This window comes from Tinamus guttatus, unplaced genomic scaffold, assembly GCF_059628265.1.
Source record: "Tinamus guttatus ecotype Peru unplaced genomic scaffold, ASM5962826v1 Tinamus_guttatus_pri_ptg000227l, whole genome shotgun sequence".
NCBI classification, from domain to species: Eukaryota; Metazoa; Chordata; class Aves; order Tinamiformes; family Tinamidae; genus Tinamus; species Tinamus guttatus.
The window spans coordinates 1627177-1650083 of record NW_028288761.1 but is presented as its reverse complement, the minus strand read 5'-3'; the positions used below and the strand labels follow the sequence as shown (position 1 = coordinate 1650083).

General features: G+C 45.1%; 1 protein-coding gene across 1 annotated transcript in view; it reads right to left on the bottom strand.

Moving 5' to 3' along the window:
• LPP (LIM domain containing preferred translocation partner in lipoma) overlaps positions 1-22907 on the bottom strand; it is a 295572-nt gene that overhangs the window by 111013 nt on the left and 161652 nt on the right. The window contains exon 6 of the mRNA XM_088525533.1: positions 1121-1783. Within this exon, the coding sequence (XP_088381659.1) occupies positions 1121-1783 (663 nt within the window). The remainder of the gene's footprint in view (positions 1-1120; positions 1784-22907) is intronic.

The window sequence follows — 22907 nt, the reverse complement described above, 5'->3', positions numbered from 1 at the left end:
CACAGAACTGTGTGGGAACTCATTTCCATGTGGTTTCAGCGATAAGTGATTTTTAAACAGTGAAACACAAGAGGTCAACCTCCGGAATTGCTTTGAACCACAATCAAAAACAGCGTGCTTGGTAGCTCCGATCTGAATAAGAGGAACATTTTTTCTGGTGACTCAAGAAAAGGTCCATAAACATACAGAAAAGTTTACAGGCAATCTCTTATTTGATCTTGGGAGAACCCGGAAGGAAAGATCCAAGTGTAATAATTCCATATAAATATATGGCCAACAAACTTATCATGTAACTGCTTGTCACGGGGACGTAAACTTCCTCCTGCCCTACAGTGTGAATTCCAGTAGCAACACCAAGCCTCTGTAAAAGAGATGGTCTCTCCCTTTGAGGCTGACGGGATTTCTAAGATGCCAAAAGTGTATTTTCTAGTTGATGAGAGTTCCCTATTTTCAGCTTTTAAGAAGTTGTGTGGATAGAGAACACTGGGCAAAACTGTTTTCTGTATTCCTCACAGTTTTTCTCTTGTTTTGAAATGAAGATGTGGTTTACGGTCTTGTCAGCTCACTGAGTCAAACTTTACACAATGGAAAAGCCAACCAACTCAATTTCAAAATCTTGGCCTGCCTCCTGAGGGCTGGCCCATACTATCTTCAAAGGCCAGGCCCACACTTGCCTTGCATTCATACTGCTTGCACTCAACTTTATGTTTATGTGATGGACTTTGAGCAAGTGTAGGACATGGAAATGACAGGAAGGGGAGGCAAGAACGAGCCCCATGACCTAACCAGCTCTCAAGTGGAATAGTTGTGCTCTGGGCACTTGATCCTTCACCAGCCACTGTGTGGATAAATCTCAGTACGTGTCACAGAGCTGATGGCCAGTACACGTGTTAGGCTGTACTGTCTCCGTGAGCCTTGCAAAGCAGCACAGACCTCTGCATCTGAGCTGCAGCTGTTGGGCAGCCGCATGGGGCACATGCAGCAGTCCCAGCCTGCTCCCATGGGCACAGGACACCCACGTGCCATGTTCTAGCAAGGGTCCCAGACCACTTCATGCTAACGGAGATGAACACCCAGCTTTAGACTCTCAGGCAAGCTCACAACTTTCTGCATCTCCTACCTTGTGCAGAGCAGGTGGCTGCGGGGCCAACACGGGGTCAGTGATGTAGGTCTTCTTGGGGCCAGGTGGCTGGTACAAGGCAGGAGGCGGCTGGCCCATGGTGTTGCTAGCAGGATACGCCGGCTCCGGCTTCCAGGTGTTCTGGGGCACGTAGGGCGGCTCCGAGCCGTTCCTCCCTCCGTAGCCTGCGTAGTACGGCTCCTGGTAGCGGCCTGGCGGCGCGTAGCCGTAGCCGGGCTCCGCGGGCCGCGCGGGCTGCGGGGCGTAGCCGTAGTCGGGCCCGCGGGGCGGCGCGGGGACGAACTGCGGCGCGGCCGCCTGGCGCGCGGGGCCGTAGGGCTGGCTGGGCCCCACGCTGCCATAGGGAGCGGGCGGCGGCCCCGGCGGCTGGTAGTGCGGGCTGGGCTGCGCCGTCTTCACCTGCACGTTGAAGGCCGGGCGGCTGGGGGTAGAGGCCGTGGTGTACGAAGCAGGAACCGGCTGGGGCTTGAGGGTGCCGATCGGAGTGACCGGGATGGGAGCCGGCTGCCCGGGGCCCTTGGCCGTGGATTTCTTGGTGGCGGTGAGGGGAGGCTGGTTGGGAATAATCATCCGCTTGTGGCTGGTGACAGGCGTTGACACGGACGGGGTGGTGGCAGGGATGCTGCTCGAGGTCCCGGAGCCCTAGGGGAGCAAGCAGGAGAGGCCTTGAGTAGGAACCGGTCCTATACCAGAACATGCAATTCAGGGTTAAATGGAAGCGGGATTTTATAGTAACATCTGCACAGCAACTCAAAGTGCTTAGGAAAGCAGGAATGTACCTGAGACCAGATTATAAAATGGTAATAGCAACCTTTTCCTGCTCTGACAGAACAGGGACAGCACTACTGCAACCGAACTGCCACGCACGGTATTTCATCTTTCCTTAGGATTTTTGTTTTCCTTTGCCTTAAAGCAAACAAACAGAAAAGTGATAAACACAAGGAAGAAAAAGGGGGGAGAGGGGGGAACTCACTGGAAAATAATTAGAGGAAAACCCATGCGCAAAGCCCAGAAAGATTCCTGTGAAAACAAGAATGTTTTGAAAGAGAGAGAAAATGAGATTAGAGTCTCTATGGAGATGTGAAATTCCCTGGGTCCCTAGAGGGCTCATACAGTACTGCCCCCCAACATGGAGGCCACTTTAAAAGCACAAGGCCAAAAAAAATGGGGGGGTGGGGGAGAGAAAGGGGGCAGTATGACCTGCTAGCAGTATCCAGGCATAAACTTAGATCAAAACAAAATACAGAGGTGTCCCTTTGCCTGGCTCTGCTCTTAAGCACTGCTGGTAGGAAATCTGGAGCATCCCAGGGAAGGCAAATGTTACACGTTTCATGTGAGAGAGCAGAAAGGAGGCCAAGATTCCCGAGAGCTTCAGGAGTCACCGTCCCTGCACGCGGCCACGTAACCCTGCACCAGCACCTTGGCAGCAGCAGCGCTCGGGGAGCCGAGCGGCAGCCTCAAAGCAGGCGCTGCCACTTCCTGGTCTTGGGGGCCAAATGAAGGCTTCATCGGGGGACACTGTCCTAAAAGGGATCCCGCATTCTTCTCTCTAAAGCACTTGCTTGCCTTCCTTGTCACTTAGTTAACTCCAGCGTCCAAAAACACTGATGTGAAAGGACGTTTTTGTTAAATAGCAGAAATAGCCAGTGGTGTGAAACAGTTTCTGAAGAATATTGAAGATCGCCATTAAGTCTTTTTGGACCTAATGCACAGAAGAGCAAACTTGAATTTATCGAGTTTAGAATTAGGTACAACCTCTTGTCTCTTTTAATTTACTTTATCTTAAAAGCATACCTGAACTTCATACTTCCCTATGCAGAGAAGCATTAGCTGCAGACATGCAGTTTGACTCTATTTCTTTGTTGCTGCGTCTTAACACAATGGCTATAGGAGGTATCACAGAAGCTTTTGGCACTGGCCTCGATCACAACCCTGATGACCTAGGAGTTCACTGAAGGCTCAAGTCAGACAAGCCCAGCTCTTACTGACGGTTGTGTTCAACCTAGGGCATGTACCTCCTGCCCTCAAATGAGCAATCTGCGTGCGTGTCCCAGGAACTCCTGCTTTATTCAGGTGCCCTTATCTCCACCTTCTCCTCCATCACTTTCTTGCTGGGACTGTAGGACAGCGAGGAGGGCATGTCAGGGCAGCCTGTGCACAACCTTGGCCCAGGCCAGAGAAATCCTCTGCCTGGTCAGCAGGTGGCAGCAATAAATTGCTACCGAACTAGCCCGGGCCAGTTGTGGAATGGGGGTTGTAGCCACTCATTTCCCTGGCTCTCCCAAGCTAGAGAGCTTGCCATCCAAAGTGGGAGAAAGGCTGATGCACCACCTCTAATTGGCAACTGCTACACATCAAGAAAAAGACCTGAGAGCAAGTCAGTGAGCTCAACCATAGACTGCAGACAAGTGACCGAAGGAATAAGGAAACACTAGTGCCCGATTAGTAGATCTACCCTGGTGCCATGTGCAAAGACACTTTTGCTGAGGCACTGGTAAAGAACTTGTTCCTGCAATCACACCTTCAGGGCAAACCTCCCACAGGAACCAGTATAAATGAGCATATTAAAAGCCAAATAAGAGGATCAGTTGGTCTCTGGAGTTGTAGAAGGCAGACAGGCAGCGGTAGGGCATAACAAGGCAACTGGCTTCTGCTAGAGAAAAAGACATCTGAATGCATTCCAACTTTCCAAAAAGATCCATGGCAAGACAGTACAAAGATGGACTAAAGAGATTCAGAAACTGAGAACAAGAAAGAGCTGAAGTTATCGTTAAAAGATAGAGACAGGTTAAGAGTCTAGAGCCCTCCATTAATATTGCCTGACTTCTCTATTGCTGGTGTACCCGACAGGGAGCAGACATTGCTGTGACCCTGCAGCAGAGCACAGCAGCACGTTTCACGAGCAAGGAACCTGGCTTGCCACGGGAATCATTCTTCCATGTCAGCTTGGCATTTATGCCCCAAAGTGCTAGAAACTCTCCCATTTCCCCACCTATTTTGCTCTTGTAAGTGACGGTTGTTTGTCCACTTTAATGGGATGAAAGGTCTGCAACTTAGCACTGCATAATTACCCCCAAGAAAGCTTTTATTTTATTTCCACGTGAAGAGGGAGAAGGTAAATAATGTTTAAATGACAACTGCCTGGAGGGGAAGAGATGTGGAAAGACCAAAACAAAACATTAAAAAATGAGCCCTGTTCATTATCGCATGTTTGTGAGCACAGACCCTGATGACAGACTGCTGGTAAAGCCCTTGCAATAGACGCCTGCAGTGCACAAGAACCAGGAGCTTTAACCTTACATACAAACAACCAGATAACATTACACTTCACGAGCTGATGCCAGCCTCTGCATGGGGTGGAATGCACCTTAAGAACAAACAGTAGCCTCTGCCTCCAAAAAGCTCTGCCTAATGCCAGGCCCTCTGAAAGGCTCTGAGCAGCTCCCACCTTCAGCACTCCAAAGAGGATGAAGCATCTTGGAGATTTGGGAAGGGAAGCCTGGGCCAGAGACCTTGCTGGGCCACCAAGTTGACAGCAAAAGCCAGAACTAGCAAGTGTCGGCTGTGCTGTGGCATTCAAACCACAGCGAGCCTTGAGGAGGAGGAAGTTTGCATCGGCAGGAGTCCCCAGAGGCACTCGGTGTGACTCATTCTGGATCCCTCTGAGGGTGCTGGGGAAGCGTGCGCTGAAAGCTGGCGCTGCGGGGAGGAGGGGGAGGTTGCAGTTAATGTGGTGCAGCAGAAGAATGGGACGTTAGTCTAACGCTACTGGGACACTGCTGATTTCTGGGGACACAAAAAAAGACCACTGGCCATAGCTTCTGAGCACAGGCACAGGAGAGGTATCTCCATAAATCCTCTGCCCCTTCACTTGGGGAGGGGGGAGCCATGCATTCAAATACCACCCCAGTCTTAGTCTAGGATTAAGAGAAGATTTTATAAACACACATGAACTATGGATGGTTTAAGATGCCTGCTGTGAGGAGGGGCATGTGCAGAAGAAGGATGAGAAAAAGGAACTTTGGTACCTTGTTTAAACAGATGTTTGGAAGGCACTAGGACGATAGGAGGGACAGATGAGGCTATAAAGATGCCAGGTGGATGGAGAGGGAGTAACGAACTGGCTAATGAACTGGTTGAGAAGGGATACCTATAATCACAGAGTAAAGTCCCAGGAAAATGGATGATTGTCACAAATGTTTCATCCAAAAGAGTCCATCGAACATCCACTAGCACAGTGAAGCAGACTCTTCCAGAAATGCACCAAAGTGACAGCCTAGGACGTGAAAATAAAGAGAAAGAAGAGAAAGAAAAAGGAGGACAAAGAGTGAATTCATGAGAGTTCGGGCATCCCTTCCCCTAGCAGCTCCCGGACAGCTCATTTCAAAACCCTATCGCATTTGCAAGGGACTATCACGGCCACGAGCGCTCTCTGACATCCTCTCAGGGCTGCTTTCAAAGGAAGACAGTGTTTCCTCTGCTCGCCATGCGCTAGATGAAACTGTCTGACACACTTTGCAAGTGCAAATTAGAACCACGCTACTTACCATCATCCCCTTCCTGCAAACTCATATTTGCAAAGAGAGAGTAAACTAGAAACCCCAGGTGCTGATAACACAGTTAAGAGAAACTAAAGCAGGAAGGAGTTAAATTCAGAACCTTGTCTACCACAAGCATTATAATACTTTTCTTTTTTTAATGGGGAAAACACAAGCGCCGTGTTTAAACACAGATGGAAGTACCTAAATGCACTGCCTCTTCTACAAATGAATTATCCAGCAGTTCATATAGAGGTGAACTAATACTGACAAAATCAAGCTAAATTCAGTCAAAGGACGAGGAAAAAAACCCAAAACGCTTCTCCTAAAAGAGTTACCATGTGTTAGGAGGAATCGTTTTGTTTGGTAAATGCTGCCCTATCTTCTTAATTGTAGTGAAAGTTTATAAACATTTGCAGAAGGTTCTTGTAACAGCCACCACCATGGGAACTCTATGCTGTTGCAGTAAAGGATTGATGCTGCCCTACAGATCTGATTTTCGAAGCTGTATATCTGGATTGAAAACTACCCTAGTGGGAAAACGCAAAATTTGGAGCATCTATATGATTATTCATGCTGTAGAAATTATTTATGCACATTTTAAATTAGATCCAATATATACCCATAAGTAGAAAGTCATATAATCCGTATTACAGATCCACGATGATCTACAGAAATTAGCCTGTAGGTCTACACTATTTGACAAGGTTAAATATTTCCAAAAAGAGTACAGAATAAGTTCATTCTACTTTGTGGGAACATTATTCTATATGATCAGCTGGAACCCTTATGAAAAGGACCTCATTCTCTTTTTATTTTGTGAATTTGTAAAGTATTTTTCTATAGAATCCCTTCAGTTATTCAGTTTCAAAGACGGGATCAAAAATGCCTACACAAAGTTTATCATATTCTATTCAATTCCCCAGGCATTTTTTCATAAAGGTACAGTGGAATAGCTTTAGCCCTTTAGCTGTCAAATTATCACATATAAAGACACACGACTCCAGCTCAGTGGTTTTCAGTCTTTATGCTCTGCAGCCCCAGAATGTTTTTGTCAGGAGAGACAAGCTCCTTTACTGAGCTAATCTACTGCTAATAAACATGGTTTCTTTTTTAAGTTACGTTTCATAGAACTCTTCTGAGTCACCTTCGGAGTGATGTGCAGACCCCCAGGGATTGTGGAGCAGAGGTTGGGAACCGCTCCTCCGGCTGGGGCTGCCTTTTCCAGCAGTTCAGTCCCAATTTACTCGCTCCGCTTCGAGGAGCGAAACGACGCTTCCTCCTCGGGGAGCACGGAGGCAGCAACTGCTGGCAGGCTGAGCCCGGGACGCGGCATTCCCGGGAGGCTGCTGGTTAGGAGAGCTCGGGGAGCAGCTCTCCTCCTAACTCAGCCCCTCTCCTGCATGGCCCATGGGCACAACCAGCCGGACTGCAGCCCGGGCGGGCACCACAACCAGCCTCAACCCTGCTGAAATGCACAGAGTGCCCCCCGTGTGGTGACAAAGGCAACAAAGGGGGGGACAATAAACTTGTCCTCTGCCGCCGCGGCACACGGGCGTGCACTGCTGCCAGCCGTCGATGTCTAAAACTCCCTCTGCCATCAGGGACGCACCTCCACAAGGTCATTTATCCCATTTTAATACTGAAGCCTAAAACAAGGGAGATGAATCATCAACTGGAAGAACCTACTTCTGCCTATTGACTGCAGAAGGAGCATAAAGACAGCTAGGACATGTCACCAAATATCCAGACGGCTCAAGTTAGATGAGATAGATTCTGCGATAAGCAGGTAATTTTGACACGATGGTAAGAAGCACAGACAAGCTTCCTGCAATGCCATGCATCTCCCTTGATCAGAAGGAAAGATTAAATGTTTCCTTCCAGTTCTATCAATCTCTGATTTCCTATTTTCCTATTTACAGCTGAGACACGCAAGCATCATGTGGGCATGGGATGTGCACAGATCAGCAGCCACACTCACACTTTCCAGCTGTGTCTACTTGGGATTCAGCTTGTTGGCCTGATCTCCAGAAACTATCAAGGTATCTGATTGGATTGCTCCTAGGCATTAAACCAAGAGAAAAAGGGCAGAAATCTAATAAAGTGTCCCATCTCTGGATCTTAAATGAAGAAAATACAACACAGATGACATGAAGTGTTACAACAATGCAACTACTTCTGAGCTTTCATCTGTTTTTCAGCTGCTACTAAAGGTGGAAAAGGAGTCAACATAATTGTTAATGTTTCTGTTCATAACCTCTTTTGTAGTCGCTGTGACAGCCCAGCTTGAAGCACAAGGGAGAATAGGGCACATGAAAGAAAAGGTGATAACAAGTTGACCTCCAATATTTTATCATGCAAAACAGCTTCTCAAAAACTGACACGGGTGGTTATAAACACACTTTGGTTCAGCTTTCAGTATGGGCGTCAAGTGTTTCAGCCAAGCCGGGTTTCCACTTTCCAGCATTCCATTAATTCCAAGAGCTTGAGCACATCTCAAGGGCTTGGTCTCCAAAACACAACAGTGTCAGGCAATGATCTTGCTCGTCCTTTTCGGTTTCGTGTTTACTTTTTTTATTTGTTTACCCCAACACGATCACTATGATGAGCTTTTTTATTTATTTCCTTTCTGATGAGTGATCACCTGGTATTTATGAGAATGACTGCGCATGAGAACAGCTTTAAAAGATGTGCAGAAGTAACTGACCTACATACTTCTAGCCCTGGTGGTCAGCCAAGGACCATAACGTTACCTTAATTCATTGAAGGGTTAGTTTTGATTAAAACTCTTCTATTCAGCAATTCTACTCAAACAGTTTGCCTGAAGTAGCCACTTCATCTGCATGGACATATAATACTCACATGAGAAACATCTTTGTCAAAAAGCTACAGATGATGTCGGCCATGAAAAGCTAAATGTTTTCTGAATTAATCTTGGGATATTTCAGTAATTTCCCACTCTCATCACTAAAATGACAAATTTCAGCCAATCTGGATCTCAGGAATACACAACAGCAGCCCCCATCCTGGCTTGAACCTATGGCTCATCACTCAGCAATAAATTATATAAAGAGCTGTGCAGTCCTTTGGTTACCTCAAAATGCAGAATTACTGAACACACTCCTGGAACAGGAGACCACGGACAGAGTAAAGCAGCACCATGTGAACAAAAGTCAGCACGTGCCTGGGACACAAACTTAGAGCAGCCTTCTCCAAGGATGCCCAGAACACTCCATCCAGCAAACCGGGCCTTTCTGATGGGCTTCATGATGCTCCTCCTGGCTTAACTCAAGCAAAAGGCTGCGTCGTCTGAGGAGGGGGAAAGCCCCCGTCTCCCTATAAATAACAATGTTGGGCAAGCAAAGTATTTTTATGACTTTTGCTACTACTAAGCCAGTAAAGCTTGAAGTATCATAATTACAGTATCCACAGACTTAAATACGTTTTCTTTTTCTTCCTTTTATAAGTTGATATTTGTAATGGAAAAGGAGCTTAGATGCAAGATAAATATAGTTATATTTATCATATTATAAACATGGCTACAGGGCTATATATATGATACAGCTATCCCTGGATGCTGCAAAACAGATTATCAAAAATAGGTTAAAAGGGTATAAACCAAAGATGTGCAGTGAGGGGCAGGGTCTGCAGGTGTGAGTGACCAGCAGAATGAAATGCCTTCCTTCATGAGTCTTCTGGCAAAGTCCTCTGCAACTTGCATAGAAAAGTCATAATTTTCCAATCGGTGTGCAACAAGAAATTTTAAAAAGTAGTCCAAAAACCTCTATAAAAGGTTCTCATTTCCTGCTTAATTGCAAAGGAGTTTTAGAGTGTTGATACACTCTGCACAAATGCAAGCTTTCCTGCTTTATTAATTCTAGAGAACATTAGAAGAGTCTGCATATGCACACATAAAATAATATGAAATACATATGCAGGCAAACACGACAGTTTACTTTGCATTACTTGTTATTTGTTTACAATTCCATTTATTTGTTGCATTGCTTGCATTTATAATCTATTTATCTTTTCAAATTCCAAAAGTCTATTAAACCAGCTTTTAAAAATTATCCTACCACAGGGCATAAACATTTGAAAATGTTAGTATTGTCTTTTTATTTCCTGTGAAAACCATGTGTTTTTATTCTTCTCTTCCCCACATTTTAAAGCCTGTGTGGATAGCAGTACAGAAGAGCAGAAGCCTCAGTGAACAATTCTGTGTTCATACAACATCTGCTTTCTTATGGTTCATTTGAGGTCCAGAACCCACCATCATCTGCCAGTATTTTTAGTGGGCTACAAAATGATTTGAATTATTAACTTTTATGATTAGCAGAAGAAAAAAAAATAGAGTCTCATAAAAAAAAAAAACATATCAACCCAAAAAGCCATTAAAGACTTGTAGATTATCAGAGAGAGCTTATTCTGCTATGGGGTCCAATGGACACCTTTCCAAAAGGCTGAAGAGCTCCAACAAGAGCTCAGATTTAATGGGTTTCCCAGCTGGCTCCTTCCACCAAGGGCAGGAATGTTCCTTCATTTATCTGCTTGCCCAGGCTCTTGCTGCTACCCAAAACACCTTTACATTTCTATAGTATCACAGATTCAAGTAAATTAACTCAGAAACATATCGGATAGGAAACATTTTGTTTCATCTGCTTTTTTAAAAATTATTATTATCACTATGCATGCATATAAATACACATACAGAGATATACAGAATTTACCTACTGAAACATGTCTAGTCAAAACACCAGGGCAGTACTGTAAAAAGTCAGGAAAGTGAAAGAGATTATTAATTTATAGCACAAGAAAATTGCCATCTGTGAAACAGAAATACTCAAGCCAAAAGCAATACAGAAAGCTAGACAGAGTATTTTAAAATTAAGATACTAACTCAGAATAATCACTGTTTCTTCACTAATTTTCATATAACATTGATAAAAATATAGAATCTGAACTGGCATTTTCCATACTTAATATCACAACAATATCATTCAAAAAGCCTGTGTAAAGCAATGTCAAATTCATTGCCTCACTAGGCTTGGTTCTGTTGTAAATGGCATTGTAAATTAATCCAGTTTTCCTAAATATGCCTTGAGGAAACAAAACCACAAATAGTCATTGTGAGTTTTAATATAAAAAACACCAAAAAAAAAACGAAGGACAGAAAGATCTCCCCTGTGTTTTTAACCAGAACACAGGGCTGTGTTTTTTAACGATTCATATTGCTGAATAGGTTGCATACTTATTCCAAAAACACCAACTTTTGTCAAAGCAACTTAATCCCATATACTAGTTTAATACCAGACATTCTTATAGGCCACACTCAGCTCAGTAGTGTGAGGAAAAAGGTTGTTAAACTTCATCAGTAACAACCTAATGAGCCCTATTAAGTTATGATTTATAATTTACCTCACTTACACTGTTCTTAGATCAAAATAACATCTTAAGACATCTGTTTCATGACTGCAGATTGGGTTAAATTTATCACAGTTGGAGCTAAGCACCAGAATATTCTTTATACCTAGTTCTGCCCGAGTTAAACTTCTAAAAAGTGCATGGTGTCAAGCCAGAGCCTGATCTCAGTGACACTCGTGCCAGCTGAAGACAGGCTCTTGGCTCCCACGATTTACTTCGAATACCCCCCGGCTGTGGCAGAGCAGGACCTGGCCAACTACTGCCCGTGAATCGGGAAGGGCTTCCCCCCGATGGAAACGCTGGAGGTTTCTGTGCAAACTGTAACGAGCCGGGAGAGGCAACCTCCTCTCCATAACGATCCTCCTCCTCTGCTTAGAAACGCACACGTAAGGAGAACTCGTGCAATTAATACTGCGGTAACCTGAACGAAAGCGAACGGAGGTTATAACCTGGGCTAAATATAGTGTGTGTTGGGCTAACGCTGCAGCACCTCCCAGGAGCCGCTTGAGCGCGACGGCTTCGGCCAGGCGAGCTCCGAGCTCCGCGCCCGGGCCGGAGCGCAAGCACCGCGGCGCCAGGATCAAACCCGGGCTTGCTAATTCAGGACAGGCACATGAACCCTCCTCTCTCTCCACGTCTTTCCTTGTGGTGGATGTATAAATACATACTGATGGCAACTGGGATATAGAGCCTAACTGATTTTGACGTTTTTAACTTCAGAATTTGAAGCAGTGTCTTTCTAGCCCTGGGGCAGAAGCGCTAAATGCTAAAAACTTTGGGACTAGGGAGTATTAATTTAGTCCTTCTGAGCAGTTTGGCTTCAACAGTGCTCTAACAAGGGATCAACACTATCCAAAACTCAGCAGTGGACGCCCAAAAACTGCAAGGAATTTTGGATGCAAAACAAAGTTTTGTGGCTTTGATCCTTGTTTGTCGCAGGTCAAATGAAGCTCCAGATCTGGAATCAAGGAGAGTGAGGAGAATTCAGGTCTGGATCTCAGTTTAAGGTGGGATGAATGCATCCTTCATTCCTAGCCAGCACTGCATCTTTTTGGTGGTTCATTACATTTTTGTGTTTTAAGAAAAAATTATGCACAGACCAAGCGTCCTGGCATCACAAGTCATCAATAAATCTCTTTTCCATAACAACCCACAAGAATTCACTGCAGGACCCAATTGTTAAAACACAAAGCAATGACCTTCTATAAGCTCTCAGAAACATAATTCGAGCCTTTGTGGACTCTCTGGATTCTCTAAATGAGTCACTGGCCTCTCAACGGAATTGTCAGAACTTAGGTTAAGCCAGGTTAATTCCCTCCCCCCTTTAATTTAGAAGTCCAGCTGCAGCACGTGGCTTTCCAGCGAACAGACCTAACTGCAGAGCCCATTCGCCCTGCACAGGAAACCTCGCGGGGTGACAGCTCACCTTTTCCTAGAAGCCACAGATAACCACATTAAAGGGGGGGCGAAAAAAAAGCATGATTTCCAAAGCCTCATGGGGCACGTGATGCAAAAAATCAATAGTCCACTTACATGGCATGAAGCATCTTCTGTTGAAGACCACACGACAAGGTGGGGAGGACAATGTGGTATTTGTGCTCCCTCTTCTACTCAAGGGACAACCTTGATGTGTGGCAGGAGCCCGGTCCCACCTCAGTTAGCCCAGGCCAGGAGCTCGGGGAGGTCTCCCCTGCTCCCCCTTGTCCCAGCCAGCACAGGCACTGCATTATATAATATTCCTCATTACGGGATCAACTCGACCCTGGAGGTAGCTCCAGCTTTTGTACTCTCACCCCACCCCTGCTGGAAGACTATTTTAAAACATCACAACTTGGTATTTCACATCCAGGTGCTCCTCAGGAATGGGGACAGCAATTAAAAATCACTGCAGATCATTCCACTGAATTTTTGATGACTTGCACAAATTTGGTAAAACCCGGTAAAGACCTTTCAACCTTCTAACATCCTAACGCTACACCACTTTAAACCACTGAGGACATGCTTAAAATGGAAAGGCAATATCTCAGTTGAGATTAATTCCTTTTTTAATAGTAAAATAAAAACCTAGAAGCATTTTTTTAATCAAAAAGAAAGAAAAAACAGTATTTCTCCTAGTACTACTGCAGACTAGTATTTAATTCAGGATCTTGGACTGCATTAAAAATAAAAAAGTAGCTTTCAAGGTTGCAGAAGGAAAGCTTGCCACATGAGAACACCTAAAAAGCCAGAGGGAAAACTAGAAGGAAGCTGATTTTTTTTTTAAAAAAAAAAAACACAAAATATAAGTAATTCTAAACTGATCCCTGATATTTTTAACAGCTGGAATTGATTGTGCTGAACTCAGCCCTCTTTCTACTACATTTAGTTTAGTATCTATCAAAGTCCACAAGACTTTTCCATGACACAGATATACAGCCTGACGCATAGATAGATAAAGAGAAAAGGAAAAAACATAATTAGGAAAGAGAACGTTTTCTCGTCTGTCCTCCCAGTATGATTTCTTTCTTAATTTCGATCTCTATCTTATTATTTCCTATAAGCAGAAACAGATTTTCTTGCTTTCAAAAAAATTCTTAAATAGAAAACCTCCTTTGTCAGTTCAGCAGCAGATTAATCACTTTTGCAAGCCACAAAAAAAAAAGTTTTCTGGAAAGCATAACTGTCTGTAAATGTAAATGACAGAATTACTCTCTCTTATGCTAAGACGCCTACACGTTCTCTCACTTCCATGACTCAGCACCAGATAAAAGCCGGCGAGATAATAAGCAGCAAACTTTCCTTTAGAAAAACAACACAAAAGGTTAAAAAAACAACCGTTTCCCCCCTCCCGAAAACAAAAAAATATCCCCACGGTATTGAAGGAGATTGCACCAATGCATTCTTCTCCCACTGGAAGCAAATACAAAAATCCCAAGGACTTCAGAGAGGAGAGGACCAGGCTCTGACAGCATCAAAATCCAAACACATGCAAACATGTGAGGCTTTTGCTTTTTTTTCTTTTTCCTTTTTTTCTTCCTTTTTTTTTTTTCTTTTTTCTTCTCTTCTCCAAATGAGCAAGAATGTGCCTGTTTCAACAAACAGGAATTTTATTACTGTTCATCCCCTGCCCTGCTCTAATTTGGTAGACAAATGAGTTGAAATTTTGCTCACCTATAATGAAAATTTCCAGGCAATCTAAGGCAGAGCACTCACGCCAGAAATCACACAAACCAGTGGGGAAGGGAGGGGAATTTCACTGGGACTTTCCCTCCTGCAGCGTGGTTGTTGTTTGAGTTGGGCAAGGAGCCCGTTAGAACCAAAGCCACTTCTCTTTCTGACAACCAGGGCAGGGGACAAACCTTTTGAACCCAAATAATATATATATTTTTTGAAAAATTCCTTGGGGGAAAAAAAAAAAAGTAGAAAAGCAGGGGTTCAGGCCTCAGCTGGCTCTCACGATCCATATGAAATAAGCAGGCAGTACCTCAACATAGTCATACTGATAACCTGCTTGCAAATGCTGCTGGAGGACAGGCTATCAGCCCCTCTCCATGCTTTCTTGTTAATTGCAGCCCAGAGGTTAAGTGAAGAAGGGGTCGTAATTAGGAGGGGATTGATTAGGCAGAGATGGAACTGATGAAGAAAAGGGTGACTTCACACACCCCAGCAGAGCCAAGAGGCCCCGCTCTTCCACGACAGACACCCCTGCTAATAATTTCTATCCTCCCATGTGGTGAGCTGGTCACCATGAGCCCGTGTCACTCGGAGGCAGCTCCCTCCACCAGAAACTGCAGTTATCCCAGCGACGTCCGGGCGGGAAGCGCAGCCCAGCAAAGCCGCACCGAGGAGCAGCGCAGCCCCTCACCTGAGCTACCTGTCAGGGCACGCTGCTGCCAACAGCTCTTAAGTTTTTCACACTGGAAATTGTAAATTAACGGTGCTAGCCATTAAAGTTTAAATTTAAAGAAAAGCTTCAGGGTAAGGCTTTCTCCAAGGCAGCTCTGCTGTTAGGAAGCTTAATCTCTCTGCTGCTGGGATTAATGCACGGCGCGATATACACAAACACAGCCAGCTTGTACAACAGCATTCCCGGCTACCAGCGCGGGACTTGGGAACAGATGACTGCTTTGAACTGAGCCACGGGCAGAGTCAAACCCAACGAGACACCTTCCTCAACAACCGGCACCCGCTGCCGCAGGGGGCTGGTGGGCAGAGGCGGCGGCGCTCGCACGTGCGGCTCGCACCCATCAGAGGAGCCAAACCTCAAACGAACTCAGTGACCCAGATCTTTGCAGAGAAGTATCTTGAGATCTTGGAAAATATAAAGTGCCAAACAAGGAACCACCCTGAGACAGGCCAGAGGCTTTGCAGATGCAGAGGCCACAGTCAGAGGGCTGCACATGGCACAGGAACCCACACTACAGCAAAAAGAGCAGCCCAAACCCCCTGCCCCCTCAGCCCTGTACCCAGCAGACCCGCATGTCGGGATGCTAACGCAGACACGGAGCAATCCCAGAGCACCAGCCGCTCCATGTTCCCACCGGGAGAACAGCACCGAACCCCTCCCGCACGGGGTGGTGGCCTGGTCCCATGTTCCCATATGCTCTCTCCTCCTGCTCACCTTTTCCCTAGCAGCTGCATTTCCTTGGAAAAGTCCTGTAAGCACTAGTCAGGAATTTGCAGGCCCAAAAAACCACAACACCAGCCCATTCACATTCATGTCTTGAAATCATGCTGTTTATTTTACGAATGACAGATTTCCAAGTCCAAATCCGACTCAAAGCAGGTGTAGCTCCAGTGGTTTCTGGGGAGCCACATCTGCTTATACTCCAGGGTAAACACCAAACTATTTATTGCTACTTAAAATTTATTACATTTTAGTCTGCCATCCCCAAACTGGCTTTTGTACAAAGATTCCTTTTAAATCCTTCCACAATGACTGGATAAATCAAACCTGACAATTAAAACGACAAATTGCTCAGAACCTGCAGAGTTTCCACCTGAGGAGCTCCAAATACTCTCAGAACTTAAACACATTTAATCACTTACATGTCTCTTGCAAAAAGGAAGAAAGTGGTGTTTTTAATTTTTTTTTTAAACAAATGAAAAAAACCCTTAAGTATTAAGAGCCCAAAAGGGCCACTAGGAAGCGGCTTGCCCCACAGACCGATTATCCAGTAAATCAGAGGCAGAACTGGGAAGAGAACCCAGGAGTTTCAGCAACACTCAGTCCTCTTGTTCTCACCACTTCATCAAACAGGCACTGCTATGTGATCATACAGTTGTCAGTGTTTTCCCTCAAGGGGCTGGACAGAAGATGCTGAAAGCATTTGATCCACATGGTATTAAATACTAGCACTGAACATTATTGTTCAATGATGAAAATTCAGACATAAATAACTGGCTTGTTTCAAATGAGTAAAAGGATGTCTGTGTTTGCAGGGAACTCACAAGAGGGAGTAAAGAACCAGGGTGTTCCTTTTCTTTTATTATGACCCTCTTGATTTCTTTTTTAGTGGTGTCTGGAAATAAACCATGAGACAGAGGAGCTGCTCCCAACGCTGCTGTGGCAGACGGCGAGCAAGACTCGTGGCTCGGGCTCTAGCTCGGCAGGGCTGCGTGGGGAATTCGGCAGCGCGAGGGAAGCGCCGCGCAACGCGCGGGCTGCCGTCTGCGCGCGGATAAATCGCTGTCTGTTGCTAGCAGCACAAGTTGTTCTGAAAACAAGAGTCAATCATCTGTAGCCTTATTTCTGTACATTTCCTGCAGGGGTCTCAGGAAATAAATGAGAATAAATGTAAGGGCGAGAGTTCCTATTAGGAGCAGCCTCGTCAGCATCACCCAGCCAAGCATTTACGTCATCGGCATGCTAATTTAATCAGACCTGAGCAGTGATGCTATAAATGGATTACCATCCCAGCTAGTGTGGTTACCGAGGTAACTCGGCCCTTTGTGCCACAGATACAATCGGCTTAATGATAATAAAAACCTCAGCACAAACGAAACAGAAGGAAAAGCCTGACAGGGCTGACGCATACACGACCCCTTCTCTTCTCTTCCTCCCGCCTTCCCCGACCTCAGCTGCTTACTGCAATAAAATTAAGTGCTGCTGTGATCTGTATGCACAGCATTCCCATAGGGGACACGCAAGTAAATAAAACCCGCAGAAATAATTAACACGGGCCAACGACTAATGCCGTCAGCACTACTTAGTCATTCCGCAAGCCCCGAATGAGGGACACACAGAAATGCTGCACAGGCTGACTCCAAAGCGCCTGCACGGGGATGCAGAGCAGCGGTTGCTCATCCCCATGCAGCCCTAATTGCACCCAGCTGGTGCTCGGGCCAGGAGCTGGACTGTGCGCAGGGAGTGCGGTCACCAGGAGGGGGGGCATTTCGGCACCGTCTCCTGCACGTCCGAAATGGGGAGGTCACCAGGGAGCGGGCAGCCCAAACGCCAGCGAGAAACCCGACCACAGCATCACAAGAGGGACCTGGTCCTTTGCAAGGAGGAGCTCCCAGGATGTTTTGTGTACAGACTGCTCCACAAAACCCAGCAGCCATCTCACTCGCTGGCTTAGCCTTGAAAAGAGCACCTGCAAAATATCAACCTTGATGGATTAGAAGGCAACACTATCATGCCTTAAAACACACAGATGATATTCTTTGACTCTCTTAGCTCTTTGCCCAGCTGAGTGCAAAGCTCCCCTGTGGATGCTGAATGCACATATTTTCCTACTCAGATGCCAAAGACCAAATTTCCCACGGCTTGCAAGATTTCCTTCTATATTCTCTGCAACCAGCACCTCAGCAACTATGAGCTTGCCCACCAGCATCTCGCTGACTACCTATACGAGTGGCTGCGAGTTCTACCTTGAGCCCTTTCCACAGCCCACCACCTCCTCACCTACTAACGCTTCGTGTAAAAGCGCTGCATCTTTCATTTCAGCCTGGAGCAGGAGCACGTACAGTCACCTCAGACTCATCGGGCTCTTGTGAGCATTGCTCCAGTTTAGGCAGAGTGCATTATGTAATTTGGATGGGACCAGCAACTTCTGATGGATTCACTTGGAGTGCAATGAATCCTCAGTTGCCTTCACATAAACACAACTCTCAATCTCGTTGCTCCCTAAAGCCCAAAAGGATTTCCGCGATGACTTTTCCGTGGGAAAAAAAATCATAGAACAAGACAGACTTTCCAAAATTTGCAATTGGACCTAAATGGCTTTATCATTCAGAGATTCATCTATGTTCACCTCTAATTTTTGCTATGGGAAGAAACTCAGGCATGTTGCATTTCCATATGAGCAGCCAAGAGGCAACAGAAGGCACCATCCCAAGACCCACTTCACAGCAGGCATTAAGAGGGCCGAGGATTAAATGAGTCACTTTTTCACAGAGACACCCAAGTCCTTAGGAACAAATACAAGCATTGGTGACACCAGCTCTTCCAGAAGAAGAAACTCGCTCTGAAGTGAAAGAACACCAGAAAAGCCAGAGTAGCTTCTATACACTGTTGTGTGTCCCTAACATGAGCAATAATAGCAGATTTGTCTATAGAATAGACACATTCAGGCACATCTCTTGGGAAATCTTGCTAAATACTTTCTCACTCCTCCACTAAGCAGAAGAGCACCAGTCCTCCTGGGAAATTTATTACATACTTCTGGAGAAATAGTTAAATAGCTCCTCTAGGAGCCCTTTTAGATCACATTACAAGAGTATACTTTTCCCTGGAAGGCAGAGAATCCTATGCAAACGACACCAAATTATTAGGAAAAGTTAAGCTCTTGGCTGGAAAACACTGACTGGCTGAACACAGGAGCTGCGCCACCTGATCCGAACGCTCTTGCAGCTGCCGACAGGTGAGCTGGGAATAACCCGGGAAAGCAGGTCAGCGGATAAAGCCCCCGAACCGCGGCGCAGGGCCAGCGCACACGGCTCTGCAATGGTGCGATTGTTGATGTGAAAAGGAAGGCAGCACCTCCGCTTGAATTTAAAAGTCATCATGACAGCTTGAGAGATTGTAACATTTAAGTGACATAACGAAAAGCTTTACAATTTGCAGTGCTCGCCGTGCACATGGCAAAGGGAGATCCTGAAATTCGGCACGCTGAAGTGTCTTTATCACTTCTTCGAGAATTCCATGTGTTTAAGAGTTTAACCAAGGCTGGAGATGGAATCAGGAGGAAGACACAGTCACAGCAGCGTGTACTGGGATTTTCTAGCACTGAAGGGACAACTGAGGTGGAGCAGCCTCAGAAAAGCATGGAGGTTGTTTCCATGTGGAGCAGAGCATGGAGCTGGGGTAACAAATATCATTTATTTGAAACTCCCTTCATGCAACATTTTCTTCTCCACAGGAATCTAGTTTGGGAGGTGACATTGTACTTATTATACCTGTGGCTATAGCACTCAGTTTTATAAAGGGGTGAGCCATCATACATTCACCCATGACTGTCTTTAGCTGCCTAGGTCAGTATGAAGCCAAGAATCCAGTCCAACAATCCCAATTGTCAGACATGCTCTAAAATCAAACTGTGCTTCCCTGGGTATAAGGTAGCTATTCACCTAGGCAAAGATCATATTCAACGCACATATGTGTCAATGGAAAGGCTCCTCTAGAAGGGTCACTTACTTGATCAATTATTCTGTACACACAGAAGAGCAACCCAACAGTTTGAGATGGGACTGGGGCTCTTCAAATCCTGTAGCAGAGGAAGCATCTGGTTTTCCAGAGATTTAAAGATGGGATAAAGCCAATAGATGCTGAGTTGCAGGCAAGCACATGAGCACACAAGCTGAGTAATAAACCTTCCAGGCCGCAAAGACAGTGCCCTGTGCAGAGGTGGCATGTCGTGCTCGCCTGCGAGAGGGCCAGGCAACAGCACCACATACCCGTTTACGTCCATGCTTCCACTCAGGAGAACACTTAAATTTCAGTATGTGCCCGCTTCAATTTCAATGTGATTAATTTCCAGCAGAGATGATGGAATGTAACGTGTTTGGGTGAGAGCTTTTTAGGTTACAGTTTTGAGGAAGTCTGAAAATTAAAGCTCAACACAACAGGCACTTCTAAGAAAAGGGGAAGAATTGGCAAGGATGTTGAGCGTTTCCATTAATTTCAATGACTGCTACAGGTGTTCAACACTTCAGAGAGAGACCATAAATATCTGCTCTGGTGTAATCAAGTGAAAACTGAACCATGCATCCTCTCCTTAGACCTTACTGCTCCTGCCTGCCAGGTGGGGCCTGTGCTTGTTAGAGCGACGCAGTGCAACCAATTGCTATAACATCCAGTTGCAGGTGTCCCGGACCCATTAAAAAGAGAATTAGGTGTTCATTAAAATTTACAGTGTGTTTCTAACCTCCTTATAGTTAGGTGCTTGTTCTCTTCTCTATGAAGTTATATCAGGAATGCTTGGCCTAACGGGTCTTTTTATTATTTTATTTATTTATTTATTTTCCCCCTCCCCAGCCTCCTGTCTACACAATCTAGTGCTGTGGAATGGTGCCAGAGCACCCCAGGGACCAGTGCCTTCTTGCAGCAGAACAGGTGACAAACAACCCGTGCCAGCACTGTTTTCCCTGACACAGTTTCCTTTAGGTCCCCAGGGCATCTCTGGAAAGGACCATGAAGAGCTTCCCTGGAGAAGACTTCTCAAATTCTGGCCCTTTGCAAGCGGTAACCCTGGGTGCCAGTTAAACCAATGACCCAAAAGGAAATACCATAGAATTTGTCTCCCAAAAAGACACTTATTTGCAGTATTAATTTGACTTTTACAGTGATCTGCAAAGAAAAGCAGCCCAACACACACTTGCCAACTGTTTTTCATTCTCATATAGCTTAATGCCTTCAAAAAGAAGTTTCCTTTCTGTAAGGAAGCTTATTTAGCTCTTTCATGTTGGTACAAAAGAAAAAGAAAAATAATAAAAAAAGAGAAGAGAGAAAACAAAAACCAAATCTGAATTACTTTTGCAGCTGCTTAGTTTCCTAAAGGCATATTACATATTTGAGAAACATTAAGATGATGACCATTCTGAACAAGGAAGCCAGAGACTAGAGAGCTTGCTATCTTCAGAACATCTGCTCTGCTTTTCCAGTCCCTCAGATTGCGAAGGAAGCCAGAAAACGCAACCTTCAGTAATGGCTTGTTTCCAAGCCTTTATGGGCAGACCAGTGGCAGGGCACTGAACTATTCTTGGGGAGAAGGCAGGGTATCCTCAGGTGCGCACCGAGGCTGACTCGGGCCGCGAGGCCCTGCCGGTCTCCACAGCGCACAGGAAGGCCTCACGCTGCCATGGAGGGGGCTCCCAAGACTGCAGCTCCTGCTCAAAGACAACCCACTGATATTTCCTTACCTTTCTTAAGGAAATCTTACCACAAGCTTCCCTGCCAAATCGTAGAAAACAGCCCCAACGGGACCCTGAGAGGTGGCTCAGTCCACTCCTCTTGCTCACCATAGCACTGGCTCAAGTCTTTCCAATAGATATTTAGCAAATGTGACCTAAAAACCGTCCAGGAATGCAGTTGTTTGAGGGTTACCTATTCCTCCTCCAGTAGTTTTATCCTGGTAGCTCATCCAGACCTCTCTGGATGCATTTTGATTTCAAGACTCCAGGTTTTCCAAAGTCAACATGCAGACTTACTTCCCCTTTCTTTGCAGTTGGAAGCAGGCAGACCTTGAACAACTAAGGAGGCAAGAACACCCGCAGGGAAGAGGTTATTTACATAAACAGGATCACAATGTGTGTGTGTTTATATATTTATTACTTTTTTAAAAAAATACCACAATGTTTTTTTTTCTTTTCCAATTAGCACACCCAGTTTACACTGCTGCACAATTGCTAAGCAGATTTAAAATGAGGACTTCAGTAGCTATTTTATGGCTAATCAAATGAGTAAATATAATAATCTGCTCCAATTCCCACTCTGATTACACTGTGTAGCTATTTCATTCTTAAATAGGATCCTTGCACCCAAAAAGAATGGTTTAACGAGCTTACGAGCAGAATGTTAGGCTCCATTTCTCTGAAGGGTAATAGAGTGGGAGTGTCTGTATAATTAGCTTTGTTGGGCTCCCTCCCTCACTATACAACACTTTCTATACAGGGCTTTCACCGTCTCTACAGGTCTCCATGTTAAAGCAGCAAAATAATGCAGAGCACATTAGAGTCACACTGGCTTGTACAGAGTACTGAGACAGAAAAAGAGCTGGAGAACTGCTAGTTATTTCAGCCCAAGAAGACTCGAGCTTTAATTTATCTTTAGCAGTAAAAGAACAAGTGTTTGTGTACATATCTTATTCATGTCTAATGTATTGAACTCTTAGACGTTTCTAAAAGTTAAGATCCTCCAAGACTACTCATGAACTGATCAAATCACAGCATAAATCACAAAAGCACATTGAATATTTTCATCTCTCCACAGAACTTAAATTAACATCGCACAACCTATAATATGAAACATTAACTCATTTGGAAAAGTCTGATGCTGAATTCCCTTATACAAAATAAAAGTATTTGATATATAAATTTTTCACTGCAAGAGATGGTTTTTACATAAGCTGGCAAAAACAAGATATTTGGTGCAGAATTTTCAGCTCAAGATCTAAAAATGTTTTCCAAGGTTAGGCAGCCAGGTGGTATATGCGATTACCAGTGGCTCTGCCTTACAGATGGGAAAGTCAATGCAGTTGAAAAATCTTACTGCAAATAGGAGGGACATGACAGAGACATAGAAGGGAAGAGATCCGAACAGCTCCAGTCTGCTGCCAGGTAGTGCAGCTACATCAGATTTCTGGTGGCAAACAGGGCCACCAAGGATC